The sequence below is a fragment of the Zeugodacus cucurbitae genome, chromosome 3 (assembly GCF_028554725.1).
Source record: "Zeugodacus cucurbitae isolate PBARC_wt_2022May chromosome 3, idZeuCucr1.2, whole genome shotgun sequence".
NCBI classification, from domain to species: Eukaryota; Metazoa; Arthropoda; class Insecta; order Diptera; family Tephritidae; genus Zeugodacus; species Zeugodacus cucurbitae.
The window spans coordinates 45,820,715-45,847,977 of record NC_071668.1 but is presented as its reverse complement, the minus strand read 5'-3'; the positions used below and the strand labels follow the sequence as shown (position 1 = coordinate 45,847,977).

At 36.6% G+C, this 27,263-nt stretch overlaps 1 protein-coding gene across 2 annotated transcripts; it reads right to left on the bottom strand.

Annotated features, from left to right (window-relative positions):
* Positions 1-686: 686 nt before the first annotated feature.
* Kr-h1_3 (Krueppel homolog 1) lies at positions 687-27,263 on the bottom strand. 2 transcript variants are annotated; one of them, XM_011195543.3, is made up of 5 exons: positions 26,831-27,263; positions 25,322-25,548; positions 5,198-5,895; positions 3,522-5,125; positions 687-2,699 (listed from the first exon to the last, which is right to left on the bottom strand). In XM_011195543.3, the coding sequence occupies exons 3-5, from the start codon at positions 5,879-5,881 to the stop codon at positions 2,330-2,332; spliced, it is 2,658 nt and encodes an 885-aa protein (XP_011193845.2). In that variant the 5' UTR covers positions 5,882-5,895; positions 25,322-25,548; positions 26,831-27,263; the 3' UTR covers positions 687-2,329. The 2 variants fall into 2 exon arrangements, with proteins under 2 accessions (XP_011193845.2, XP_028900873.2); XM_029045040.2 differs by lacking the exons at positions 25,322-25,548; positions 26,831-27,263 and adding an exon at positions 12,517-13,833.

The following is a 27,263-nucleotide window of genomic DNA, read 5'->3' as shown; positions in this document are numbered from 1 at the left end:
AGAATTTACAAATGTTCAAAGAATTGGAAACTATAGTCTTCTGAAGGATATGTAGATTCCGTCGGTATAATTGGCCTACGTGACAACAATGAATCTAATTTTTATACGCTCGCAACATGCTGCACAGAGTGTATTAGATTTTTTCTCATAACGGTTGGAAATTGGACTATTACTTTTTAAGTTCTTAATTACCGATAATGAGAACCTAATAACAAAAGATGTAAAATATTTACGAAAATTATAAATAAATAAAAGACTAAAATATATGATTCAAAAAATGTGGGTAATTAAGCAATAATTGAATACAGAGGGACGACAACAAAAATAGACAAGAAACTAGGAAAATCTAGTATTTATCCAATTTTGTCCATATTTTGCACATATTATTAAAAAAATGCATCTGAATTTCATTTAGATATTTCGAAGATTCGCCGATATTTTCGATTAAAAATCAGCCATAGTCATTGAGTCTCATCTCATCTCATATTTTCGACTTATTCTCTGCACTTTTAGCCGTCCAACGCGAAGGTTAGTCTTTTTTAATCGCCAGAATATAAAATGCAATTATGAGGTAAGTTTCCAAAAGTTCAAAATTAAATTAAGTGGAAAACTTTTTCATTCGGAAGACTTTGCATACTAACTATGGGCATTGTTAACAACTAGTAAGTAAAAAATGCGTTATAAAATATGTTTAAATTTTGTTTTTATTTCAACTTATTTATAGGTTATTGGTAAAATAGTTATGTATGTATACAAATGATTATGTGGATTGAAATATAAACACATATAAAAAGTTCTTGTAAAAAATGTCCGACACTTTCGATATCGATACTTTTTTATTACTAGATACACATTTGTAATTTTCGGCATTCCAACGAATACTGCTTTTTGTGAAATATTTAATTATTTTTGCTTGTATTTAAAAAATGTACTTAATATCTCTCTGGCGTTAAAAAAGTATGAATTTTTGTAAACACATATATGTAAATATGTGCGTAACTATGCAAATGTCCATTATTCCAATCTAAATTGTGTGTTTTATATGCTGTTTATTACTTGTTGCATATATGTAGGTACATACGTACATATGTAAATATGCATTTTATTGTTTCCATAATTACTTTGACTTATGACAATCTAGTACTTGCACATGAACCGCTGCCTTACACACATACGTACGTACTTTCAATCTTCCAACCAATATTTATTATTTTTATTTCAATTGATGGATGTGACATTTTTACTTAAACTTATTGTATAAAATACCACTTATGGGCTTGAAAGCGTAACTTTTTAACATAATAAAACCTAAACTAAACGCAATTGCTCCCTTTCAATAAATATGCAATTTACTATTAGCCCTGCGTACGGACTAAAGTTATGGCTTTTTGGTATCATAATGCCTGTTGCCGTATATATACATGAGTTGTTCTATATAAGGCATTTATACATACAAATAGTTACTTGATTGGCATGTTTACTAACATAGCAATAACTAACACGGCAATAAATATGTTGAATGTATGCAAACAGAAATTTACTTTTTAGTTATTTAATTAGGTTATAGAAAAGTCGATGCTTTATTTGCTTATAATAGACATTTTCGGTTTGACAAAACTTGTACAGTGAAGAAACGAACAAACAACTGGAATAAACAAAAAATCTGGCACAAAAGCCAAAGTTAAACGAAAATAATAAAATTATAATTGCCATAAAATAATCGCAAAATTAATCAACATATTTGTATATAAATATATATGTATGTATGTACATATGATCCTTATTCAAATGTTACAAATACATTCCACATGTATGCATATGTGTGTGTGTTTATTCACGCTACACTTAAATGTACTTAAATTTTAACATAAATTAAACTAAATATTTATTGACTACGATAATAATTAATAATAATGCTACATAATCCGTTCAATAGCGAACTCGCCCTCATTTATGTATAATTAGTGGGCTAACTCTCTAGTAAAAAGTTACTACGAAATATATTGAGTTTGTAAGTTCAATGTTGTAAGCCATTAACTAATGTCAGTACCTAAAATAATACTTTTGGCAAAATAATGCTAACAAATATACACCAATCTAAACATTAACACCTGCTTACACCTAGGTGTATGTCTGTATGTATGCATATACGTGCGTGTGTGTCTGTAGTTCCGATGCGTACGGTTGCCTTATGGTATAGTGCAGCTTAGTTAATTAATTTATTTGCGCTACATAGTATGTAAATACAAAATTTGCTTAACAGTCTTTAATTGATTTCTCCAATGAAACAGTTCTTTTTTGCGTACATCTCACATGCGTTCATTTGCAGTTATGAGGCTTTGGCGAATTGTATAACCGAACTCAAACGCATCACCTTTGCGCCGGTCTCATGGCTGGCATTAGCCAATGTGTCGATGGCGACATGATTTGTTGCACCACTGCTGGTGGCTAGACCGATATGGCCAAGTGTTTTCTCCATTTCGCGTGTGGATACACTTAGTGATGTTGCTTCGATTGGTGAGCACTCGTGCATGTAAAGTTTACGTTTTCGTAGCGGTAATGTCATCACATCACGATCGGCCATCATCATGGAGTCGCTCTCGGGCGATGATGAGCGTTCCGGCGACTCGGTGGATGAACGTAGTGGCGCAATTGCAGCTTCAACTTGACGTACAATTTCTTTGTTGAGTAGCGAAGACCTAAAAAAGAAAAAACAAAAATTTTACTTTGAGTTTAACATTTTAGTTATAAATATGTAGGTAGATTGTAAGGTTGTTCTCCAGAGGGAAACACACGTAGGCTATGAAAGACAGTCCTTCTTAAAGCCATGATACCTCCCTAAATTGGGTATTAGGAGTCGATTCACTACTACAAATCTGTAGAGTTTTTTCACTTCTATAACCGCTATTTTGCTCGGTTGTTCGAAAAAGTGATATCCGTGAATTCTTTTCTTGATCTCGCAAAGGCGGGACATTCCATTCATCGGGATTGGAATCGCCTCACGTCCGTGCCTTACATCCGCATAGAAGGTGTGTTATAGTCTCTTCTTCTTCTACTTCTTGGCAGCGCCTGCATTAATTATTGAAAAGTACCGCCAGTCTGCCGGTGTGGCAATCAGACAATGTTAACAGTCATACTAGGGTTTTTATGTCATTTCTTTTAAAATTCGATAGTCGACATGTGCACTCTTATTCCACTCAGGCTACGTTTGTCTGCTTGTTGAGCAAGTCATTGGTTATTCCAAACGAGATTTAGCTATGTCTACAGCATATTTGGCTTAAATATCTGCACATGCTTCGCAGTTTCCAGGAATATCACTATACCCTGGAACTCATTGCAGTTTTATCGTAAAATATGATGCTGGTGTCCCTGGAGCTATTAATGCTAAGCCTTGATAAAACTTGACTAAAACACAACAACTTAGTATACTGCATTGTGGACTACGATGCCAAATTCGAAAATCGGCTTCGTTTATGAACTAATGGAAATACATATTTCTGAATGTTTTATATTGTACTTACTCATATTTAGGCACTGGTGCATACCCCTTGTGCATGCCGTGTCGCCCAAGTTCGCCCCGTTTGTAATGCTCAATCAACTCGTCCGCCTCGCGTGTGCCATCGTATTGCGACAAATCGTGACTGATCGAAATATGTTGTGTTGCGAACGATGACGTTGGCATGGCAGACGGCATAATGGTAGAGCGTTCAATATCGAAAATAGGTTCATTCGTTTGTTCTCGATATTGATAACCATGGCTTTGGTGTTCGATGTGCCGTGTTTGCCTAAATGATATGCCCGAAAACGTTACCTCATCCGCATGTGGCGAATCCAGCATGTCACGTCGCCTCACAATAGATGCTGCTTCAAGTAATAATGGATTGATAGTCGGCGGTTCAAGTTCAGAATGTTCGAGATCTACATGAGGTTGCTGTAGCTGCTGATAATCATAGTTTGTTGGAACTGTTTGCTGATGATAGTTTAATGAATTTTGTAACTGATTATTTTGGTAGAATTTCGCATTTGCTGCTCGTGGTAATTCCGGTTGTGTATGTTGTTTGCTTAAATCTGTGGGTAATTCTTCGATTATGTATGTAAAATTGTCTTGTGCGTTGATGTCAGTCGAATTCATGGCGGCTAAAGAGAGAGATAATTGACGATTATTGCTACCACTAGCTACGCCACTGTCGCGACTATGTTGGTCGGTTTCCAGTGCATGTGGTGATGTGGGCATAGATTCCGGCGTACCAGCTGAAAGACGTGAAGTGGACGCGAGCGATGAGCTTGGCGACGATGTGGAACGCGGCGAACTAGGCGATGTTTGATTAGACATGTTAGCAGTTGGTTCATTTGTGGTGGGTTTAGTGCGACTACGTTTGGTTTTCCGCGTTTTAACAGGCGCCTCGCCAGCTAGGGCAGCTGTTGAAGGTGACGGTTTTGTTGAAGGTGAGGCCGGTGTTGATGAAGGTGAAGCCGGTGCTGATGATGCTTCGCCGCTTGAACTACTGGTTGCTGAGTTGCTGGTTTGGTCGGCGCAACTGACCACCACTGCAGCAGCTGCCACTCCATCCTCAGTGTCTGGTAAGTCTTTGGCATGGCCTTTAATATGCGCTTCCATCTCTTTTTTGTTCTTGAAAGTCATATCGCAAATCGTGCATTTATAGCATTTGGATCCATAGTGCTGTACGCGATGTAGTTTGAGCACATGATTGTAGCCGAAATCACGGTAACAGATATCGCAATGGTAAGGTTTTTCGCCGGTGTGCGTACGTGAATGTACTTTTAGTTGTTTGGAGCAGGTGAAGCCCTTACCGCAGCCCTCTACGGGGCATTTGTATGGTTTCTCACCGGTATGCGTTCGCATATGTATGACCAATTGCCCAGACTGTATAAATGTTTTCTCGCAGACAGAACATTTATGCGGCCGCTCGCCAGTGTGAATGCGCATGTGCCGATGCAATTTGCCCGAATGCTCAAAAGCGCGTTCGCAGACGTCACACTTGTACGGTCGTTCTTTGGTGTGTATGCGGCGATGCACTTGCAGATTCTCCTTCACACTGAACAGCTTATGACAAAACTCACATTTGAAGGGCCGTTCGCCGGTATGCGTGCGATAATGACGGATCTAATGTGGAGAAGAAAGCAATATGTGTGTTAATTGAAATAAAAATCAAACTTATCTCTCAAATTAACTCACCAGCCTAGCGGGTACCGCAAATGTCTTTTGACAAACGTTACACTGATACGGATCGCCACCAGCAACGCCTGTCAGATTAGGCGTCTTTGGTATACCCGCCGGTATATTGACTTCGTTGATTTCTGCTTGTATTGTAGACCCTGCCGCTGCAGCACTAACTGCTTCTGTGCTTTTCGCATGCGATTTAGTGTGTGAGGTATGCGCCGACTTACTGCCGAAGGTCATGCCGCATTGCTCGCATTTAAATTTCGGCTTATTTACAGTTGGTTTCCGGTTTATTGTCACGGTGCCGGCACTACCGCCAGTTAATGGCAACGCTGAGGCTGTGTCATTTACTGTTGTTGCGGCTAACGCAGCTCCATATACGCCGATATTCGGTTCTGCTTTGATATTAGCAGGTAAACTTATATTCGATGCAGTCATTGGAGTAACATTAATGGGTATAATACTTGTATGAGGTAATGATGTTGATGCTGGTTGCTGTTGCTGCCGTTGTTGCTGCATTATTGTAACATTGCTGTTGTTGCTGTACAGAAGCGGAGTGCCTTGCTGCAATTGATGAGCTTCTAAGTTTGTTGTTGTATTGGCAATTAGCGCTGCTGTTGTCTGTAACGGAGTGCAGAATTGTGCCTGATTAGGCTTCTCTGTTTTAATAACCAATGGCGTTGATTGATAATACACCATTTTATTTGGTGTCTCTGCAAGAGAAGAACAAATGCAAATAAATACAAATACTCGTATGCGTCAGAAATAATAACGGTTCATTTTAAATTGTAGAATGTTTGCATATATAGTATAGCAATATTGACCGAATAGATCAGGTGGAAAATGACACTATAAAGCGGCCTATACACTACACCAGCATGTTGGTACAATCTTCATTTTTTTACAAATTGTACATGGAAAAGGTCGTTATGGATAGAGACAAAAAATTAGTGCGGATACGTTTATTTCTTCACAATTATTTCATTGTTGGCCTAAGGTTCTATTTCTTTTAAATTTTCAATCATTATCTTATAGCACTTGTATAATTCCAATTAAATGCGGTAAATTTACTATACACTACGCCAGCAAAACAAATATCAAAATCGTTTTGGTTTTTCTCCAACAGATTGTGCAATCATACCAAAAGTACATACACAGCTGGCACCATTAAGTGATTGTGCCATCACGCTGGTGTAGTGTATTGGCCGCTTAACGAGAATTGGTTACGTGTTAAATTGTATCGCATTTATATACTGAGGATGAAGTGAGAACACCAGGGATATCCCGCAATGCTACTCCCCACAGTTTGAAAGGCGCCGATATCGAACTACCATCTTACCTACTTGTCATATGCCAGTTTTCTATTCCATTATATTATATTCTCATAAAAAAGGCATCAATAGATACAGGTTAAAACTTACTATCTCCCAGAAATCGGTATTCGATTTCACACATGCGGTGAGGTTAGGGGCACATCTTCGGCGAACTCAGCGAAAGGACTGGAATCGACATTAACCGTCTTAAGAACATTATATACTACTGGAAAAAATTAAGGTATTACAAAAAATTCCAAATTTTTGGACAAATCAATTTCAAATTTCATTTTCTTTGAAAAAAAATGGTCGCACAAGAAATCGATAAAGAAGGAAATTATAGCTACAAGTGTTTAGTTTTTGGATTATAACTTCAAAACGGTTTTACGTAACCGTAGAAAAACCAGCAACAAAAAAATTTTCAAAAAAAATTTCCCCAATCGCAGACAACTTGTTCCTTAACTTCCTTCTTTATCGATTTCTTGTACGACCATTTCTTTCGAAGTTATGGCCTGTTGAAATTTGCCCAAAAATTTGGAATGTTTTTTGATCCATGAATTTTTTCCAGTAGTGTAATATTAATATTAATATTAGTCCAAGCGATTTATCGAATCATAAGGGTCTTGCATTACGTCAGGAGTATTTGGGTGTCACAAAGGACAGCCGAAGCTGTCTAAGTGAGACTCTCTGCATTTGCGGAGGTCTACCCTTTGACATAACCTATATTTTGGTAGATTTCTATATATTGTTCAATATGTGGTGTAATTTAATCGTATTACTGTTAATTAGGCTGCTTTTAATACATATTTATCAGAGTATAACCTAAATTAGCTCATGACCCCTTGTATAAGATAGTAATATACGAAATATGAAAATATTCGATTTATAATTTATTCTAACGACGAAATTGCAATTAATTCAAATACATACATATTTCCCACGCCTTTGATTCCTACAACTTACCACAGTTTTGTTCTACGATATTCGAGGAAATGTACGACGGTTTTAAAGAAAACAGAAGCAATGGAAATTATTAGCATAGGTGAATGGTGCGATGAAGAGAATATTAAGAAGCTGAACTGCGATAATGAAGACCCTGTATTAAAATTTATAAAAGGATGAAGAAATTGACAATTTGAACAGTAAGGAGAGAGAGAAGATGATGAAGAGACAGAAAGTGGGGATGTATGTCGAGAAGCTCTTGAAGCTCGAGATGTTGCTTTTAAGTGGTTTGAAAGACAGGACTAATCAAATCCCATACAGTTTTTACAATTGAAGAGCATCAGGGACCTGGCCACAAGGAAAAAAATCTGATTAATTACGTCAAAGATCAAATTAAAATATTGTTTGATTTGTTTTGAAATCGATTATCCGGATTTTCGAATATTCGGAATACTTCTGGTATTATTTGATCCGTATAATCGGGATTCTATACTCGCTGCAGGGGATGGATTCACGCAAGTGAGGAAAGTTTCTGATTGCCATTCACTTGGGAGTGGCCAGGAACGATTCTTTTGCATATGACTCAAGCAGCTCACGACTTCCGGTATTAGACCAAGTATTCCCTGGGTAGCTAACAGACATCCGTTTAGAGGCGAGCTAAAGTGAGAAGGCGAAGCCCGCTTCTGCGGTTGTGCGTAGGGCTTGGGACCCACCACATAAAAAAAATCTCCCCAATGAAAACAAACACCGAGCCTCGGATGAGAAACCCCCCTTTTGATGACGACCCCTGCAAACGTACTAAGGATCATGATTTGAGGGCATGCACCTGGAATGTCCGGACTCTTAATTGGGAAGATGCCTCTGCCCAGCTGGTTGATGTCCTCATACAACTAAAGGCTGACATCACCGCCGTCCAAGAAGTGCGATGGACGGGACAAGGACGGAAGAAGGTGGGTCCTTGTGACATCTACTACAGCGGCCATATAAAGAAGCGCAAATTCGGTGTTGGATTTGTGGTGGGAGAGAGACTACATCGCCGAGTCCTGGCATTCACCCCGGTGGATGAACGTCTTGCCACAATCCGCATCAAAGCGAGGTTCTTCAACATATCGCTGATTTGCGCCCACGCCCCAACGGAAGAGAAGGACGATGTGATCAAAAATGCTTTCTATGAGCGCCTAGAACGCACCTATGAGTGCTGCCCCCGCCACGATGTCAAAATCGCCAGGGTGGGTAAAGAAGGTGTCTTTGGCACAACAGTCGGAAAATTCAGCCTCCATGACGAAACATCGCCAAACGGCCTGAGGCTGATCGACTTCGCTGGGGCCCGAAATATGGTTGTCTGTAGTACCAGTTCCAGCATAAAAAAATTCATCAAGCAACGTGGCTGTCCCCTGATCGAAACACGCGCAATCAAATCGATCACATTGATAGACGGAAGACATGTCTCTAGTGTTTTAGACGTGCGTACGCTCCGAGGACCAAACATTGACTCGGACCATTATCTAGTAGCAGCAAAGATACGCACTCGCCTCTGTGCAGCAAAGAACGCCCGTCAACAAACACAAGGAAGGTTCGACGTCGAAAAGCTGCAATCACAACCGACAGCCGAACGATTTTCTACTCGACTTGCACTCCTGCAGCATCTCGATATAAGGGAGCTGTGGAACGGCATCTCAAACTCATTGCATACCGCTGCAGCCGAAACAATCGGTCTCCGGCAACGCCAAAAAACCAGTTGGTACGATGAGAATTGTCGTTCCGCAGTGGAGAGAAAACAGACTGCCTACCTCGCAACGTTGCGATCGACCACAACACGTTCGGGGTGGGATAGATATCGAGAACTGAAGAGGGAAGCGAGACGCATTTGCAGACGTAAAAAGAAAGAGGCCGAAATGCGTGAGTATGAAAAGCTTGAAAAGCTGGCCGACATGGGTAATGCTCGAAAATTTTATGAAAAGATGAGGCGATTAACAGAAGGTTTCAAGACCGGAGCATTATCATGTAGGGACCGAGAAGGTAATCTGGTAACGGATGTCCAGAGCACACTGGGATTATGGAGGGAACACTTCTCCGACCTGCTCAATGGCAGTGAAAGTACAACACCAGGAGATGGCGAACCCGATTCCCCAATCGATGACGATGGAATAGATGTTCCATTACCCGACCATGAAGAAATTCGAATAGCAATTACCCGCTTGAAGAACAACAAAGCGGCGGGGGCCGATGGATTACCGGCCGAGCTATTCAAATACGGCGGCGAAGAACTGATAAGATGCATGCATCAGCTTCTTTGTAGAATATGGTCGGAAGAAAGCATGCCTGACGATTGGAATCTTAGTGTGCTCTGCCCAATCCATAAGAAGGGAGACCCCACAATCTGCGCCAACTACCGTGGTATAAGTCTCCTCAATATCGCATATAAGGTTTTGTCGAGCGTATTGTGTGAAAGACTAAAGCCCACCGTCAACGAACTGATTGGACCTTATCAGTGTGGCTTTAGACCTGGAAAATCTACAATGGACCAGATATTCACAATGCGCCAAATCTTGGAAGACCCGGGAGGGAAGAATCGATACTCACCATCTTTTTATCGATTTTAAAGCTGCCTTCGATAGCACGAAAAGGAGCTGCCTTTATGCCGCGATGTCTGAATTTGGTATCCCTGCAAAACTAATACGGCTATGTAAGCTGACGTTGAGCAACACCAAAAGCTCCGTCAGGATCGGGAAGGACCTCTCCGAGCCGTTCGATACCAAACGAGGCTTCAGACAGGGTGACTCACTATCGTGCGACTTCTTCAATCTATTGCTGGAAAAAATAATACGAGCTGCAGAACTAAATAGAGAGGGGGTACAATCTTCTACAAGAGTGTACAGCTCCTGGCGTATGCCGATTATATTGATATCATCGGAAGCAACAACCGCGCCGTTTGTTCTGCGTTTTCCAGACTAGATAAAGAAGCGAAGCGTATGGGTCTGGTGGTGAATGAGGACAAGACGAAATATCTCCTGTCATCAAACAAACAGTCAGCGCACTCGCGTCTTGGCTCCCACGTCACTGTTGACAGTCATAACTCTGAAGTTGTAGATAATTTCGTTTATCTGGGAACCAGCATTAACAACACCAACAATGTCAGCCTTGAAATCCAACGCAGAATCACTCTTGCCAACGGGTGCTACTTTGGACTGAGTAGGCAATTTAAAAGTAAAGTCCTCTCTCGACGAACCAAAATCAAACTCTACAAGTCGCTCATTATTTCCGTCCTGATATATTGCGCTGATGCGTGGACGATGACAACATCCGATGATACGACTCTTGGGGTTTTCGAGAAAAAAGTTTTGCCGCAACGGCGAATGCCGCAGACAATAGAACGATGAGCTGTACGATTTATACGACGACATTGACATAGTTCATCGAATAAAAAGACAGCGACCACGCTGGCTAGGTCATGTTGTACCGATGGATGAAAACACACCAGCTCAGAAAGTGTTCGATGCAATACCCGATGGAGGAAGCCGCGGAAGAGGACGACCTCCACTGCGATGGAAGGATCCAGTAGAAAGTGACCTGGATTCACTTGGTGTTTCCAGTTGGCGCCAAACAGCAAAAAGGAGAAACGAGTGGCGCGCTCTGGTGAATTCGGCTATAATCGCTTAAAACGGTTTCCACGCCAAATATATATATATATATATATATATATATATCTTAGAATATTATTCTGATCAATTTGATATTTTTGGTTAATTTTCTAAAGATATTGCACTATTTAATATGACAAAATAATCTTTTTTTTTAATTTTAAAGTTTTGAAACCCACCTAACCCCTTAAGGCAGGAAGCACCATATCTAATTATAAAAATAATCATCATTTAACCCTTTCAATACTGGCGGGACGCATGTGTCTCACAGAGTGTTTTCATTTAACTAAAAAATAAATTAATTACTTAAAAACACAGTTTATAATTAATCTTTCCGCAGGAGTTATGTTCTTAGTAGTTTGTATTTGGCTTAAAAATGTATTGTTTTACATTTTGAATATATATATATATATATATATACTCGCAGCATAGCTTGTAACGGCGCAATATGCTGAAGAAACTAACTGCTTTTTGAGAGATGCAGACATGCGCATTACAATGTATGCGGCGAACTCTTGCCTAGGTTCACGCTCATAAATGTATACTATGAGCATAGTGAGATTTCAATAAATGTGTATCACAACATATCGTGAATTCGATCAAACGGGCTTTCCACTTGAAGCACATGCACATAAAAACACTTTTGCTTTCATAACCACCCTGGCGTTGCACTTACGTATGGATGTGTGTCCGTTTGTGCATATACATACATATATGCCACAACAACACTGCCACCATCAACAATAACCAAATGATACCATAGTTTGCCCTGCGCCTTCGCAAACAAAATACAAATGCTGTAACCTAAATACACACATACAATTGTATGATTGCTGTGCAGACGACAGTCAACGATTGTGAAGTTGGAAAATGTGACGATTGAAGCAATCGGAAAAGCCACCCCTAAGACACTAGAAATCACCCTCTCCCAACCTGCTAGCGAGTGCGCCGGCAGCATGAGTACTCATTTCACTTTCGAAAAGCTGTGTGTGCAAAGCATTGGTTTGGTCTACGTTCCTTTGGCGCAGACAAGTCAGTGGAAAGTGTTTGGTTATGGTTGAGGCACAAATATTACATTTAACAATAAATATCGTAGACGCATGTGTGCGTATAATAGCGAACCAAAATCACCCCACTCTGGCAGTGTCGTTTTTGCCATCAAGAGGTTTGGGGGTTTTCCGATTGCCGGTTGTTCATGACAAAGCTTAGTTTTGTTAGTAAATAAAGACAACTTCGCCATTACAACTCAAAACACGCAGCTATAAATGTGTGACTGTGTAAAAAAAGAGAAAGAGTGAGAAAGCTTTTCTAGCACGCACAGGCCGTTGAAGCTTTTTTGCAGCTTTTCCCGAAGGAAAGCGAAAACGAAATGTTTCGTATGTATGATATTTTCGGTCTGTATGCTGTTTATAAATATATACTATGTAGTTAAACGCACCTTTGCTAGTAACGCTGCCAGCAGCTGTATCCCCACCGTTTCTTTTCTGCTTTACACGTCTGCCCACCGTCTTTGCGCTGCCATTTGGCGTTTTATTTGGTGGCGATGCCGTTGTCGTGATCTCCATTAGCTCCGTGCCCGATTTGGAGAGCACATCCTTAATCAAGTTTTGTTTTGAACGCCAGTTGTTACTGTTATTAACGTTTTTGCCATTATTGCCGTTACGTTGAGACATTTTGTGTTTAATTGTGTTCGATGAACTATTTGATTGTGGTTGTAAATGGGTGGGTGTATTTCTCTAGACCAATGTGTGCAAGTTGACGATTGATGCTATCTAAGTAATCGCTATAATTGTTTATTCGGTATTTCAAGCAAACAATTGCAGTCTTCAGTATCAGTCGTTGGTTTCACGAATTTTGTCTTAAATCAGTCATTCATATTTACCGTTTCAGTCTCAGCGTGGTAACGAGGTATTTGGTTGAGTTTTAAATTACATGTTTTTTAGTGTTTCCAATCATGCGTATTATCCAATAATACTAATAATATCTAATAATACTAATAATAGTTATGTGGTTATAGTTTTTATGGCATTTTATTACTCAACTCAGTTTGTTGTTTTATTCTTCTTAGTTTATTATTTTTTTACTACGTTTACTATTATTTTTCAGTCATAGAAAGTTCCATTTTTCCGAGCCGCTCATTCCTTTCGTTGTTTTAGATTTGTATGATATAAAAACACTGTCGTTATACATAGATAGAATTTTCAGATTTCTTGCTGTTAGTTCATCACAGTTCTGTTTACGGTTCCTAACAGTGCTTTGCTTTGTTGCTAGAATTTATTTGGATTCCGCTGTTCTTATTTTAATTTTGTGATTTTTTTATTATTTCGTTTATTATTTTAATTGTTCAATTTTCTTTTTATTTTTTAATTAATTTGATAATAATTTCATACGACTTTGAATGTTTTTTTTCATTGATGCAACTATTTAGCAATTTGAAGTACTTTGTTATTATTATTTATGTTGTTTTATTGATTCTTATTGTTATTCCAAGCGATCTCTTTATTTCAATTGTATAGTCCACCTTCTTTATTGAAAAATTTAAATCACCAGCTTCATTCTCTTTCCACACTTCGTTTTCAACGCTTGCTTTTTGAATATTTTCAACACTTTTTTCAATCCTTTATGCTCACTTTTCGAATAACTGCAAAAACTGTCGTGCTGCGTATTCCTACGCATTCTCTTAAGGTTCTTCAGTATATATTTCAGCTGCGTATTAGATTTATGCTGCTTCACATTGGCCATTTTTAAAACATTTCTTTGCAATTGTAACAAAAAACATGCGATTTAGAAAAATCATGCTTCGGCCGCGATTTAAGTTTTTAATTTTTATTTATGTGTCTTAATAGAGATTGGGAGCTTTTGCTTTAGCTTTCCACATGGCTATTTCGTTTGCCGCGAATGCCAAGTTCAACGTTAGATAGTGCGCCGCAGACTGGTGGGTGAGCAGTCGAAAATTATGCTTTCTACCACCATGCTGCACCTAAAAAGAACTTCCACCACCATCGTACACAGCAAACACACATAATGCGCAATAAAAACAACGGGACTTACGACGAACGCAATGTAGAAGAGGCATTTCCCCCGATTCATAGGCTGTAGAGAAAATCCCAACATTTTTGAAATTAGATAAAGCTACGCACTTTTCTTATTCCCAATGTACGCATGTATGATGATACATATATATGTATGCTTGGAAGTCTCTGCTCTATGTAATGCGTAGACTTTATGTATGATGTATGGTAATGGAAGGAAAAGCATAGCATGGTGCGTGAGTGAAGTTCTTACAAAATATTCTTGTGTGTGAGGTAATTTTAGTGGAAAGCACTCAAACACAAAGCTTTCTCAGTTGAGACTCTAGAATGCATCAAGTGCCTATGAAACGAGTACGGTTAAGTATGTACATATGTATGTTAGTTAGTAAATGAGTGACTTGACTTTCGCAACGTATTTACAAACAGAATTGTTATGTTTGATTAGTGTTTTCCTCTGACGCATTGAGGGGAGATCACATCCGCCGCCAAATTCACAAATGTTTAGCCACTAATAAATGTATGTACAGATGTATGTATGTACATATGTGAGTGTCAGATATGAAATATAAATAATAATAAAGAGGTATATGTATGTAAGTATACACATAATATAATTCTAACATCCAGTTATGGCTACGATATCTTCAGTTACCTTCCTTCATTAAAAAAAGTATAAAGTGTTTTCAACTAATCTTCCTAATTCTTAAATTACAGAAGTTAAATTCATCATGAGTACTTTTTCTTACGTCTTCAGATTTGCTTAAACACATAGTTACTAAAAGAAATGCACCTGTGAAGGGTATATTAGCTTCGGTACAGCCGAAGTTAACGTTTTTCTTGTTTTAATTCTGAATTAATTATATGTATGTATTACTAGACATATCCAACATACATTTGGGCATATGTATGTATGAATTTGTGAGTATAAAATAAGCGAGTTTTAAAAGCTTATTGTATTAATCACGCATAAATATACGCACGTACTACATATGTATGTACATATATACTTATATCTTTTTACATACATACATACATATGTACATACATATAAAGCTTCGAGATAGGCCCATACACTTTTATGAATCTACATATAATAAATACTATGACTACATACTGTATTTATTTATATAAGAATTTGTTCAAATGTTAACGTTACTCCCTCTCTTTTCATCACATTACGCTCACGCATACATAAATACATACGATTTTATTTTTCGGTAGCTATGTAGAATATTGCCTTAGCTTTGTTTAATAATAAAAAAGTAGCACAAAAGTTCATTAACATTGCCGTATACAAAACAATAAAAAAGGGCAGAGCAAAAGCGAAGAAAACGGAAAAATTTGAAAACGCTGTGTTCATGAAATCGTGATTGGGGCACAACTAAATTTTCGATGGCCGGTCGGCCCTTGTACTGATTACTATTTTATTTTATTTTTTTCATTACAAATATATCTTAAACACATATACACATTCACGTACATACATATCTATATGAGTATGTATATATATTTATAGTGTATATGTATGTACATATGTAGTTGTGACGACCATAAATTGGAGCTTGGCAAGTTCATTAGTCTGTTAACTCGAGTGCTTTTCTGTAGTGTGGATATACATACATAAGTACGAATGTATGTGTTAATTGTTGTTGGTTTATGCTTGTGTAGCGATCGTGTTAAAATTTCTACCTGTCTTTCAAGAGTAAAAGCGTTACAGTACCGTTACTTTGTTGGGATAGCACAGAAACCGGCTTTACTTATGTACTTATTAACAACTCTCCGTGTGTATAAACACGGCAAGTACATAATAACAGGTGATAAGAGTTTCGATATCTGTTTGTAACCACCATCATTCTGAACTTCGATGAGAGGAGTAATGTTTAAGCCGAAATATTGTTGGTTGCAACGAAAGTGATACATTATTGCGCTACCGTTAGAAATTGTTAGGCATTATTTAATTTACAGTTTTAAATACATACAAACAAACACACATACATACATACATACATACATACATACATACATAAATGTACATAGTGATATGCATTGGGTACGCGGCGTCATCAGCCAACAATGGGTGTGTTGGCTTTCATACTTTCGGACGGGTATGTATGTATGTGGTTACAACCAGCCATTATTATCGTCGCGTTCAACTTTGCTCTTCATCAAGAGGTCAATGAACACTTGTGTAATTTGTGCACAGATCCGTATACATCTTCATATGTACATACATATACATAAATATGTAGATACATACATATGTACCCATCTGAATGTAGATACTCATTGTCGATACACATATACAAATTAAGACAAACATACAGATGAATTTGGAAGATCTTTTTCTATTTTTGGAATGGAGTATGGTTCACATATGCATATACATATGTACTACTAAATATATTCATTTGTATGGCCATATTCTATTTTCAGTTAAAATTTCAATTTTAAGTTTAAAACCCTTTATGTGTAAAAAGTTCTTTCTATTTGTGCCGATAATTTATTCAAGTTTTATTTGAATGCATACACGTGATATTAATGACATTAGGCGTTTTTAAGATTATTTCAAAACTTTTCTGCATTGATATAATGCTTTTCCTTTAAAAGTCATCAGTTTTGGTTATGAGGTATAATACGAGTATAGAGTATCAGATCTTTACTATAACTGAGGAAGGGGTTACTGGTGATATTTAGTTATGTCCGACGGATGCGCAATTCTTCCGCATCGACTATACATCGATATTCATAAAATAGCAGCATGTTCTGCAATAGAAATTAAGGAATTAGGTGGTTGGAACCAGAAGAACTATGGCCATAGTGATAACATGAACCATGGCGTTTACTTTGCCAATAAATCAGATCACACACCATCTCAGTGTATACCGACGGGTCTAAAATGGACTGCGAAGTAGGCACGGGGGTATGTTTTGATGCTCTTGACATTTCCCTTTCTATACGTCTAACGAACTCGGCTATCATCAGCAATATACACAGTAAGCCAGGCGGCACTCCTAGCCTTGTCGTCGCCTATGACTAATTCCAGCATTGTCCATAACTGCTAGAAGGCTTTAAGCGCACTAGAAAACAAAACTTCGCACACACTTGATCTGGGTTCCCGGCCACAAGAACATTTTCGGTAACGAAGCATACGAGTTGGCAAAGGCAGGATGAATCCGAGGAAGATTTAATATCATGTCCGCTGGGATCGATCAAGAGAGTGTTCAATACACAACTCGACCAAGTAGCTTATGCATTACGAGATGATATACATATGTACATATGTACATACATTGCAGTAAACCAAAAAAAAACTTATACAGCGAAATGTTTTGACTTTGAAGTTACTTATGTATCTATTAAACTAATTAATATTTTGACTTCCACCCAAAAGGAGATTAAGTGCTTTTAAAATTTTGTATGAATACCTTCTATCACGGCTTGCAGTCTTCTAATGATAGAAAGCACTAAATTTTGTGTAAGACAGACATTTCTTAACCTAATTTTTACTATTAACTTTGCGCTCTCGTAACTTCGTCTTAATATATGTATGTGTGTAGATGTTCAATGGGATTGATGGCTAAACTCTGAGGATGTGACAACATTTTTTTTCACCTTGTACAATAGCCATTCCGTAACCACTAAAACGGAATGCCAGGCAGTTATTCTGAATGAGGCAGTAACCACCATCTAAGTTAAGTTTGTGTGCTTAATATTGCCAAGTGGTCCATTATTTCATTACTTCTGGCTGAAGACAAGTTACCGACGTCATACGCGTCCATTGACTGTATAAATAAATTCTTCCTCTTCGCGCCATACAAATCGACAATTATCAGACCGAAATAAATTAAATTTGGACTAATCTCTAGAATTCCAAAGTTTGTTTTCACATTAGATATACTCTTTGGCATATAGTAAAGTTTTGCAATATTTCTCTTCGAAAAGTGCGGCATGTTTCGTGGTATATTATCGTGGTACTCTATCGAGTGAGTTCAAATAGTTCTGCAGAATTTGAAGGTGAACTTTTGTAATGCCAGATTCATCCAACCCATTAGCGATAGCCACAGGAGATATTTTGGGGTCTTCCTTGATCCTTTGTACAATTTTTATTTCCCCTTGGGGATTGGAATTGTTTTGGGTTTCCGCTACCATCAAATCTTCGAACTTCACCGTTTTCTTTTTTTATTTAGCAATAATGTACTGAATAGTAATATGTGTTTTTTGACAATATTGTATATTTCGGGAGTACTTTCACCGTCTTACCAATATTTGACTACCACAGCTAGTAAACCTTCCTACTTAATTACTGTCTGAGTTAGAATCGATTATCCAAGTTGCAATTCTCAGAGAGAGTGAAATTTTCATACCAAAATTATCACGACTGCTTATGCTGACTAATTTGTTATGAATCATAATGAATATGAATTATGTAGATGAATAAGCTACTCAGAGATTGAGTTAGTTTTACAGTTAGCTGCAAATGAAGCTTTTACAATCTTTACAATGTATATATACAATAAAACCTGTAAAGTTGGACACTCTTATAATTTGGACACTCGCTCAAATTGGACAAAATGTTCTGTACCAACATAATATAGTACAAACAATATTTTCTTTATAACATGAGACACTCGCGTAACTTGGACAAAAAGTTCTAAACCGCAGGTGTCCAGCTTAGACAGGTTTTACTGTACATGCATGCTATATATGTACTATGTATATGTATTTCTAGTAACGCGCCCTCTCTGATCATTACTACAAATTTTCACATTGCTTGTGCTAAATTAACACTACGTTCTGTGCCTTCCTGTGCCACAGTCAGTAATTGTCAGAGCATGCTTCGTTTGGCTTCGTGTGTGCATTTGGCGCAGTTCGTCTGTTGAAAACTCGCACAGTGCCTCCCAGAAAAAACTGCATGGACCTAAGCACACATGCACTTTGAGCAGCGTGCAGTTGAAAACCGTTGCACTGCCTCCACGTGTAGTTCAAGTTCAAAGCTGTTTTATTCGCAGACGTCGCAGTCGTCGCTGCCAAGTTTTGCACTTTTTTGCATAGCTCACGATTTATTCAACAACGTTTTGTTGAATCGGTCGACGTCGGCGTAGTCTGCGGAGAATTTTCTCGGCAGCGATGTCGTCAGCTGTAGACACAATTATTTGCTTTTCTTTTTTGCATCGTAAGTAGTATGTATGTATGCAAGCTAAAATGTTTGTGCATAAGCTTGCAGATATACATAAGTGCATATGTACATACACGTGTGAGTTGTAAGCGCTCACGTATTAATGAATTTCTCACAAAGTATTGTGCTCGACAACATTGTCTACCACCACTGTCTGTTATTGTTGTCAGGTGAAGAAATTAAAGCCTTTTAATTTTCAAGATAATGTGCGCAATAAAAGAAAATAGTTATTAATAAGTGTAAAAAGTTGTAAATATTTATACGTACATATGTATGTAGGTATGTATATAAGATGTACATACATACTTAGCAAAGGAGGATAGCATGTTGGCTCTAGAAATCAGGGACCGTAATCATTATAAGTTTTATTATGAAAATCACAAATAATGATTATATATTGATTTTTATGATTTTCTTCACCGTTAATGATTCATTTTGAAGAATTTGTAAAAAATCATAAATTATCATCATTTTTGAGCAAAAATAAAATAAAAATCATAAATAATCATTATTTTTGAGCAAAAAAATAAAAATCATAAATAATCATTATACACTGGAACTTCCATAACTCGAAGATCTCTATAATTCGAACACTTGAATTGGCAATAGCGTTTAGAAGCCAAATTTCAATCAAATTTCCTTCCCTAACTCGAATTCCTATAACTCGAACTTCTCCATAACTTTAACTTTTGAAGTGGCAATAGAAGGCAACTTTCATACAAATTTCTTTCCATAAATCGAACTTTTTGGTCAGGGCATAATACAAAATTTAAAATTTTTCTATCGATGTAGAATTTTAGAGGAGTCCCTCTATATCTTATGGAACAAAAAATATGATATTACACTTAAGGATTGCATAAATCATGTAACAAAGGCATGAGATACAAACGTCAAGAGCCAAACAATTGCAAACTGCAACAAACAAAATTTAGAATACATGTTTTAACGTATGAACATAAAACTTTTTTCGAATTAAATAAATAAAACTGGATATAAATCTATATTTTACTGCTTTTTGAATTTTTTTTGCTTTAATGAAAATTGTTTCTCTCTAACTCGAAGTTTTTTTGTGGATTATGGTGATTAGAGTTAGTAGTCCACTGTATTTATATTATTTATTCTATAAGAATATGCACTTGTCGATATCTCTTTGAGTTCATTATACTAACGCAAACAACCGTTAGATGGTCAAATATATAACAAAAGCGGCGCTCTGGCTGAGTTGAGTTGAGTTTCACAGCGTGCTTTTTGTTTACGCGCTGTTTGGTTGTGTGCTACCTCAACGGTAAAGAGCTACCACAACCTCTTTTTTGGCAAGGGTCAACGAACGGCAAAACGAATATTCGGCAAATAAAGAATGGCGGATTAAAAAGACATCAACGCATGGAGGTGACGCTTGCCACGGCACATGCATATTGTATATACAAACATATAAAAACATACAAACATGTAAATATGTAACTAATTTGCGCAATTTGTGTTTATGGAGAAATCGATTACACAGAGTACGAAGTACGTCCAGCTATGTATATCATGAGGATCATTTTGATTAGCGCTGGGTGGTTCATCACCAATTTGCTACACCTTTAGGAAACATCCCCACAAAGCCTGGATGTTAATCCTGTCGAACATTTACGGAAATACTTTGAATATGAAATTCGAAAACTTGTAATACATTAAAAAACTGAGCTGAAAGAAGTACTAATGACAAAATGACGACAAATATGATTAAATGTGACCAAAAGGTTAACTCGCTGCATGACAAAATGGTTAAAAGATAATATTAGACTTAAAGGATACCCAACGAAGTATTAAGGAGTTACATCTAGTTAGAACTAAAAAAAAAGTTATTTTCGTAATCTATACTACTATTAGAGGAAAGCTACATTTACCCCGAGCTATTTTTATTGGTAGAATCTCAACTTTCTAAAAAAAGGTCAGGGTATCAAAAAGACTCCGTGATAGAGAATCTTAATCTGAAACTGAAAATCGTCTTGCAAGTCATTATCTTCGCATCGCAATCGCGTGCCAGAGAGTCGAGTAAGAGCGATTGCAGCTGCTGGCTGAACAAAATTTCAAAACCTTCCAAGTACGTGCTTGAAAGTCGAGTACGGGGCGTGTGCAGCGGCTTAAAGAACAAAATATTAGAAATATACAAGCTCGCACTAGGACGTGGAACTCTGAGCTTTCATAATCAGAGAGAAAGACAACGGACAGCAAAGACTAGAGGTCGTAATCAAGTTTTAGCTCATTGCAAATAAAATATAATTTCATGTTCTCACGCAAGAAACGGTAAAGTACATATGTACATGTGTATGGGAGAGTGTGTATATGTGTGTAAAAACGTATAACTTTTGCAATGTCTGTTTAAACCCGTACGAATCCGGAGAGGTCTGCTATTATATGTATATTCAAGTAAACACTCTGAAAATTTTAAGTCAATCTGAATATTTTTGAAGTTACATGCATAATTGTAACGACTAGTGAAAATGTAGTAGACCAATGTGACGCCTTGTTTTTGTCATACCTGTAGTTTAAAAGCCGGTGACTAAGATTTCTCGGAAATGACTGAACCGGTTAGTCTCAAAGTTTTACACAGTCTTCTGAACTATATTTTCTAGTACTTTATCGAAGCCTTATTATTGCCGATAAAAATTGTTTTAGATTTGCTATAGCATCTTCAAAACCCGTTATATTTACATATACAAAATTATTCAATACTCTTCAAAGTTACCATAAAAATTCTTAGAATAATAAATTCAAAAGTTTTCTCATAAAAAATGTTAGAAAACTTCATTTTTTAGGTCTCCTAACGAGATGTGACCGCTTAATAGCAAGTTGCAGTGGAAATTGTACTTTCTTTATTAGTATTGAATACGTTATCCTCAACTGTATCAAGACTTTTGGTGAGATTTTTCACATTTTAATGAACTTTGCTAATTTTGTGTGTGGAATAAAACTAATAAAAATATGTGGTTTTATTATTTATAAGAAAGATACGACATGAATAACTAGAGTCTAACAATTTATATTTGTTTTTTTTTTTTCATATTATTTAGTAATATAATGAAATTAAACAACTGTAAACAGTACTGTATGAGTATAATAAATTCGTAATAAAATAGTTTCCGTCTTTCCGCTTGAATTAACGATTTGTAAGCTTTTGGAACAAATATTAACTAGATTTTTGAACAGGTCAAAGGTTGCCATTTAGATCCAATCGAATCGCAATTGGAGTTTATTGGTCCCCTCGTACGTAACTTATTCATACTAATGTAGTATACATATACAATTGAACTTCCATAACTCGAACTCATGCATTGGAAATAGAAGTCAAATTTCATACAAAGTTACCATAATATGAAGTCTCTCTAACTCGAAGTTATTTTGTGGATTATGGTGATTCGAGTTAGGGAATTTAATTTCTAATTTGAATCTCAAATGCTATTGGTCATTCTACTGATATTAATACACCCAGTCATGGTAATACGTTTTCAACGTTATTCTTATCTCAAGCTGATATGTACTTATACATTATGTGTATGTATGTATGATTTATATTGAATTTTACCGAAATAGCTGTTGATTGATATTCGCTACGTGCGCCGACAAACATGAGATTTATCAAAAAATCTGTAGGTCACGCAAGAGATATGGTGGAATATTATTTATAATACCAGTTAACACAAGTACTACATACAGTTACAAAATAAACGTGCGTCTGACAGATTTGGGCCAGAATAATTGGGACTACACGAGAATTTCGTATCTTCTGAGAGCCAAAATCGTAGATAGTACCCAGTGAACGATTGAGGCGTATTATACAAAGTTCTGCTAATATATTTATTTTTATATTTAAACTAATCGAAAAGTATGTTTTAGTTGAACCATGGTGTTAGCAGTCAATGTACCATGTGCAAGCACACTTTGTCAAGGTTATGGATAATGTTTTGATTGAACAAATTGAATTATTATTATTTTTATGGGGCCAATAAGGTTTATAATTTGCAATTTATTTTCGGGAAAACTGGTTGGGTTCTCTTAAAAGTGATAACAATTGTTTTGTGAATTGAAATATATTTGTATGTATATATGTGATTATGGAAAGATTATGAGCGCCGCGCAAAATTGGAATTTTAATATTAAATACACATATTTATCTACAGTATACTTACAATAGGTATGTAGTACATACATTTGTTTAATAATAATACAGTGGACCCTTAAAGTTGATACCATACTATATCGTATTTTGATTGATATCCAATCTATATTTATTGATTCAAAACAATATTTACATTATTCCCACACACAGACATGTACATATATATACATATGTGTACATTAATTATTTGCAAACTAAGTGAGCTTGTGCAAATACATACAGACAGACATATACGTATACATACATATGTTAGAATACATGCGCGTATCATACATTTGTATTATTTCGTATTTTTCTCGTTCTTGTGGCCTTGAAACGACAAATGCGAGCTGTTCTGATAAAAAAAAACGTACTCAAAGAACGTAAAAACCAGAACGTGAGTAAATGAGTCAACCAAAAATAAAATCTGATGGCCAGGGCTTATTTTTGTCTGGAAACCATTTTAAATTATGTTGAATAACTTTAAAAAGTGTACATGTGTATGTATGTATGTATGTAGATACATATATCTATTGAATTGAGTTATTCTTTGTCGATTTAGTAAGGGTTGCCTGCCTTACCATTTCTTATTAATACAGTTGAACTTCCCTAATTCGAATTACCATAGTCCAAAAAAAAATTGTAATGACGCGTCCGAGCATTTGAAAGTAGTAGGCCGGAATTTAACCTCGTTTTTCTCAAAACTGTGTTTTGAAAATCGGCTGAACCGATGAGTCTCAAAGTTTTACACAGACATCTGAACTATATTTTCTAGTACTTAATCGAAGCTTTTTTATTACCGATAATTTTGTTTCGTATATACAATTTAAGGCCAAAATCATGGCAAAAAAACGATGTTTTTTAGAAGCCTCCATTTTGTAAATAATGGTTTGCGTATTCCTTAGATTTATAACAAGATTATACATTACTTTAACGAAATTCGTTTGATTTTTTCCTTTTTAGATGATCCACTTCAGAGGTTTGCTAGTCACCGCAAAACGCCGTTTTTGGAAGGAGTTCCTAGAGATCTGCTGTAGCAGCTTCAAAAACTGTTCTTTTTACAAATAAAAAAATATGCTGTACTCTTCAAAGATGTTATAATACAATATCTTATAATAATAAAAAATTTATAATAATAAAAAAGACAGCGGCTACGCTGGCTAGGTCATGTTGTACGGATGGAAGAAAACACTCCAGCTCTGAAAGTATTCGATGCAGTACCCGCTGGAGGAAGCCGCGGAAGAGGACGACCTCCACTCCGGTGGAAAGACCAAGTGCAAAGTGACCTGGCTTCACTTGGTGTTTCCAGTTGGCGCCAAAAAGCAAAAAGGAGGAATGAGTGGCGCGCTCTGGTGGATTCGGCTATAATCGCTTAAAGCGGTTCCTACGCCAAATATATATATATATATAATAATAAATTTAGAAGTTTTCTTAGGATAATTTTTTAGGGCTTCTAACTAGATGTAACCCCTTATCTCTTTGTACACCAAATTGTCTGTTGAGATTTGTTACGGCAATATGTATCATTAAACAAACTCTTTCAACATCTCCTAGCAAGTTCAAGTCATTTCTTTTCTGTATAGAATATGCTCTCTACCGAAACCTAAGTTACTTACAAGTCAAAAATAGTTTCAACGTATTTATATTATAATTTATTAAAGTTAGGGATTTGTTTCCTGCCACCTTATTACACGTAGTTTCTATAATCTTTCGTTTCAAAAGAATTGAGTAGGTACTAAGCAATGTTGGTTTTGCTCAGCAGCTATCCAGCAAACCGGTCTTGACCATACCTTGCACATACAGTTTGTCAAGTAATTGTTTGCAAAATACAAAATTATATGTATGTATGTACATACAAACAATATTTCTTTCTTTCCATGTTTTAACTTACCATAAACTGCGTGTACTAGTGCAAGTTCGTTCTGGCTTCCGGTTGAAAAGTAAGTGCTCCTTTTATATCGCACATATGATTAAGTTCAAACACCCGTCAACTGCAAATTTTTTAGATTGTTTATGCGTTCAAATATATTTGATTTATTTTATTTTGTTGTAAATTTACACAAAAATTTGTTTATTGGTTTCAATCGGAACTTTCTAGTTGCAGAAACGTCAATGACACTGAAATGCACAAATCACATACAAATATACATTATTAGTATTATACGCGTTAAATAGATTTTAATAACATATTAATGAATATTGCTAACAGGAGTTGTTCATACGTTTCACTTCAAGTTCAGTTAGCACTAAGATCGAGCCGCGCGGGCGTTATGCGCTATTTTGGCGACGGCGAGCTTTTAGCGGTCACAGTTTAGGCGAATGTGTGCCTTAGAATCGTTTCGATACGAATAATGATCCGATTAGAACCGAAATTGTATACGAAAATGTGAATTTATATATGCATACATATGTATGTATGTATATAGCCTTTTTATTGTTGTTTTTTGTGTAGCCAGTGCGTCGTATGGTTAAACCTGCCAAAGGCCCTCAATAGATTGTACATTAAGTTAGCAGCACTCACGTTTTTCCACATACACATACACAAATATGTTTGTACATACAGTATGAGTTGGTGTGCGGCCGTTTCAGAAGCTTTTATTTGATATTAATTAACACAAATTGTTAGTAGATGTTTCGTCGGCACACGCGCACTGCGGCTCGTCACTGCGCCCAGAGCAAGCAAACTCAGAAAGCAGAAAGAACGAAAACAGCAGTTCGACTGTTTTTAGCACTTACGCATATGTATATGTATGTATGTATGTATGTACATCTGTATGTATATGTACAAACCAATAATGTTTTGTGAAAAATTGCTTTAATATTCGCGTAGTATTTTCAAAAATTATTAATTTTTCTTAGTCAGTTAACTGCTATCGCTCTTGGTCTACGCATACTAATGTAAAAATGTATATATATACATATGTATGTATGTGTGCTTGTGTTTGGGAGCCTATAGGCTCGGCAGCTTTTTCCTTCGTCAAAAATTATGTACTATTTGTTATTTCAGTTGGTATCGTGGCCTCCTCGACTCCCACCAAAAGCTCATTTATGTGCAAGTGTATGTTTGTATGTACCTAGATACGTAGCTATTGCTGCGCGTTCCCTGCTAATAATTTCTGTCGTCGCACTAGAAACAATATTGACCTAGGTTCCACTCGGCGCGTACGCACACAAGCAAACAGCAGCAGCAGCAACTAAAATTCGCATTAAGTTTTTTTTTGTTTAGCTCAGGCAGCGTTGCGTGCGTACACCAATACATACATATGTACATATGTAAGTATATTGATACATTACTTCCGGAGATATTTTTTTTATACAGTTATTGGAAAATTAAATTTTAGATTACTTAAGCTTCTTTTGCATAATTTTAACAAAACTGTTTAAAATAAATATCACTTACACATACAACCAAACATAAATATGCAAAGAACTGCCTTTTTTCTGAGATTTAGATTTATCCTTTATCAACCAAAAATGAGTGTTTTTGAAAGCGTTGAGAATAGTGTCTGACTTTCAACAATACTCGTATCTAAATAAACGTTCATTTGTAGATATGAATATGTACATATGTATACACAAAAATGTTCAAAATGCTCCACACTGCTCGCTCAAAAACGTGCTTTCACAAATTAAATTCGTTGTTTCACAGCGCGTTTGATCACTTTTTAGCGTCATATTTTTTACGATTTCCGTTTAAATTTAATTCTAACTACGCTTCACCTTTTTCATACTCTTGCACTGTAGTATGTTCGTATGTATGTCGGTATATAAAATTATGAGGAAAGTTCGTTTTTAGCTTTGAGCACGACTACCCGGCGGATACGTTGTGGACC

Excerpts from the sequence above, each read along its gene's own strand:
- Kr-h1_3 (XM_029045040.2), bottom strand. The coding sequence starts at position 12,751 with ATGTCTCAACGTAACGGCAATAATGGCAAAAACGTTAATAACAGTAAC. Across the intron at positions 5,896-12,516 it reads TGGCAGCGTTACTAGCAAAG|AGACACCAAATAAAATGGTG; the intron begins GTGCGTTTAACT and ends CTTCTCTTGCAG. Across the intron at positions 2,700-3,521 it reads GCACCAGTGCCTAAATATGA|GTCTTCGCTACTCAACAAAG; the intron begins GTAAGTACAATA and ends TTTCTTTTTTAG.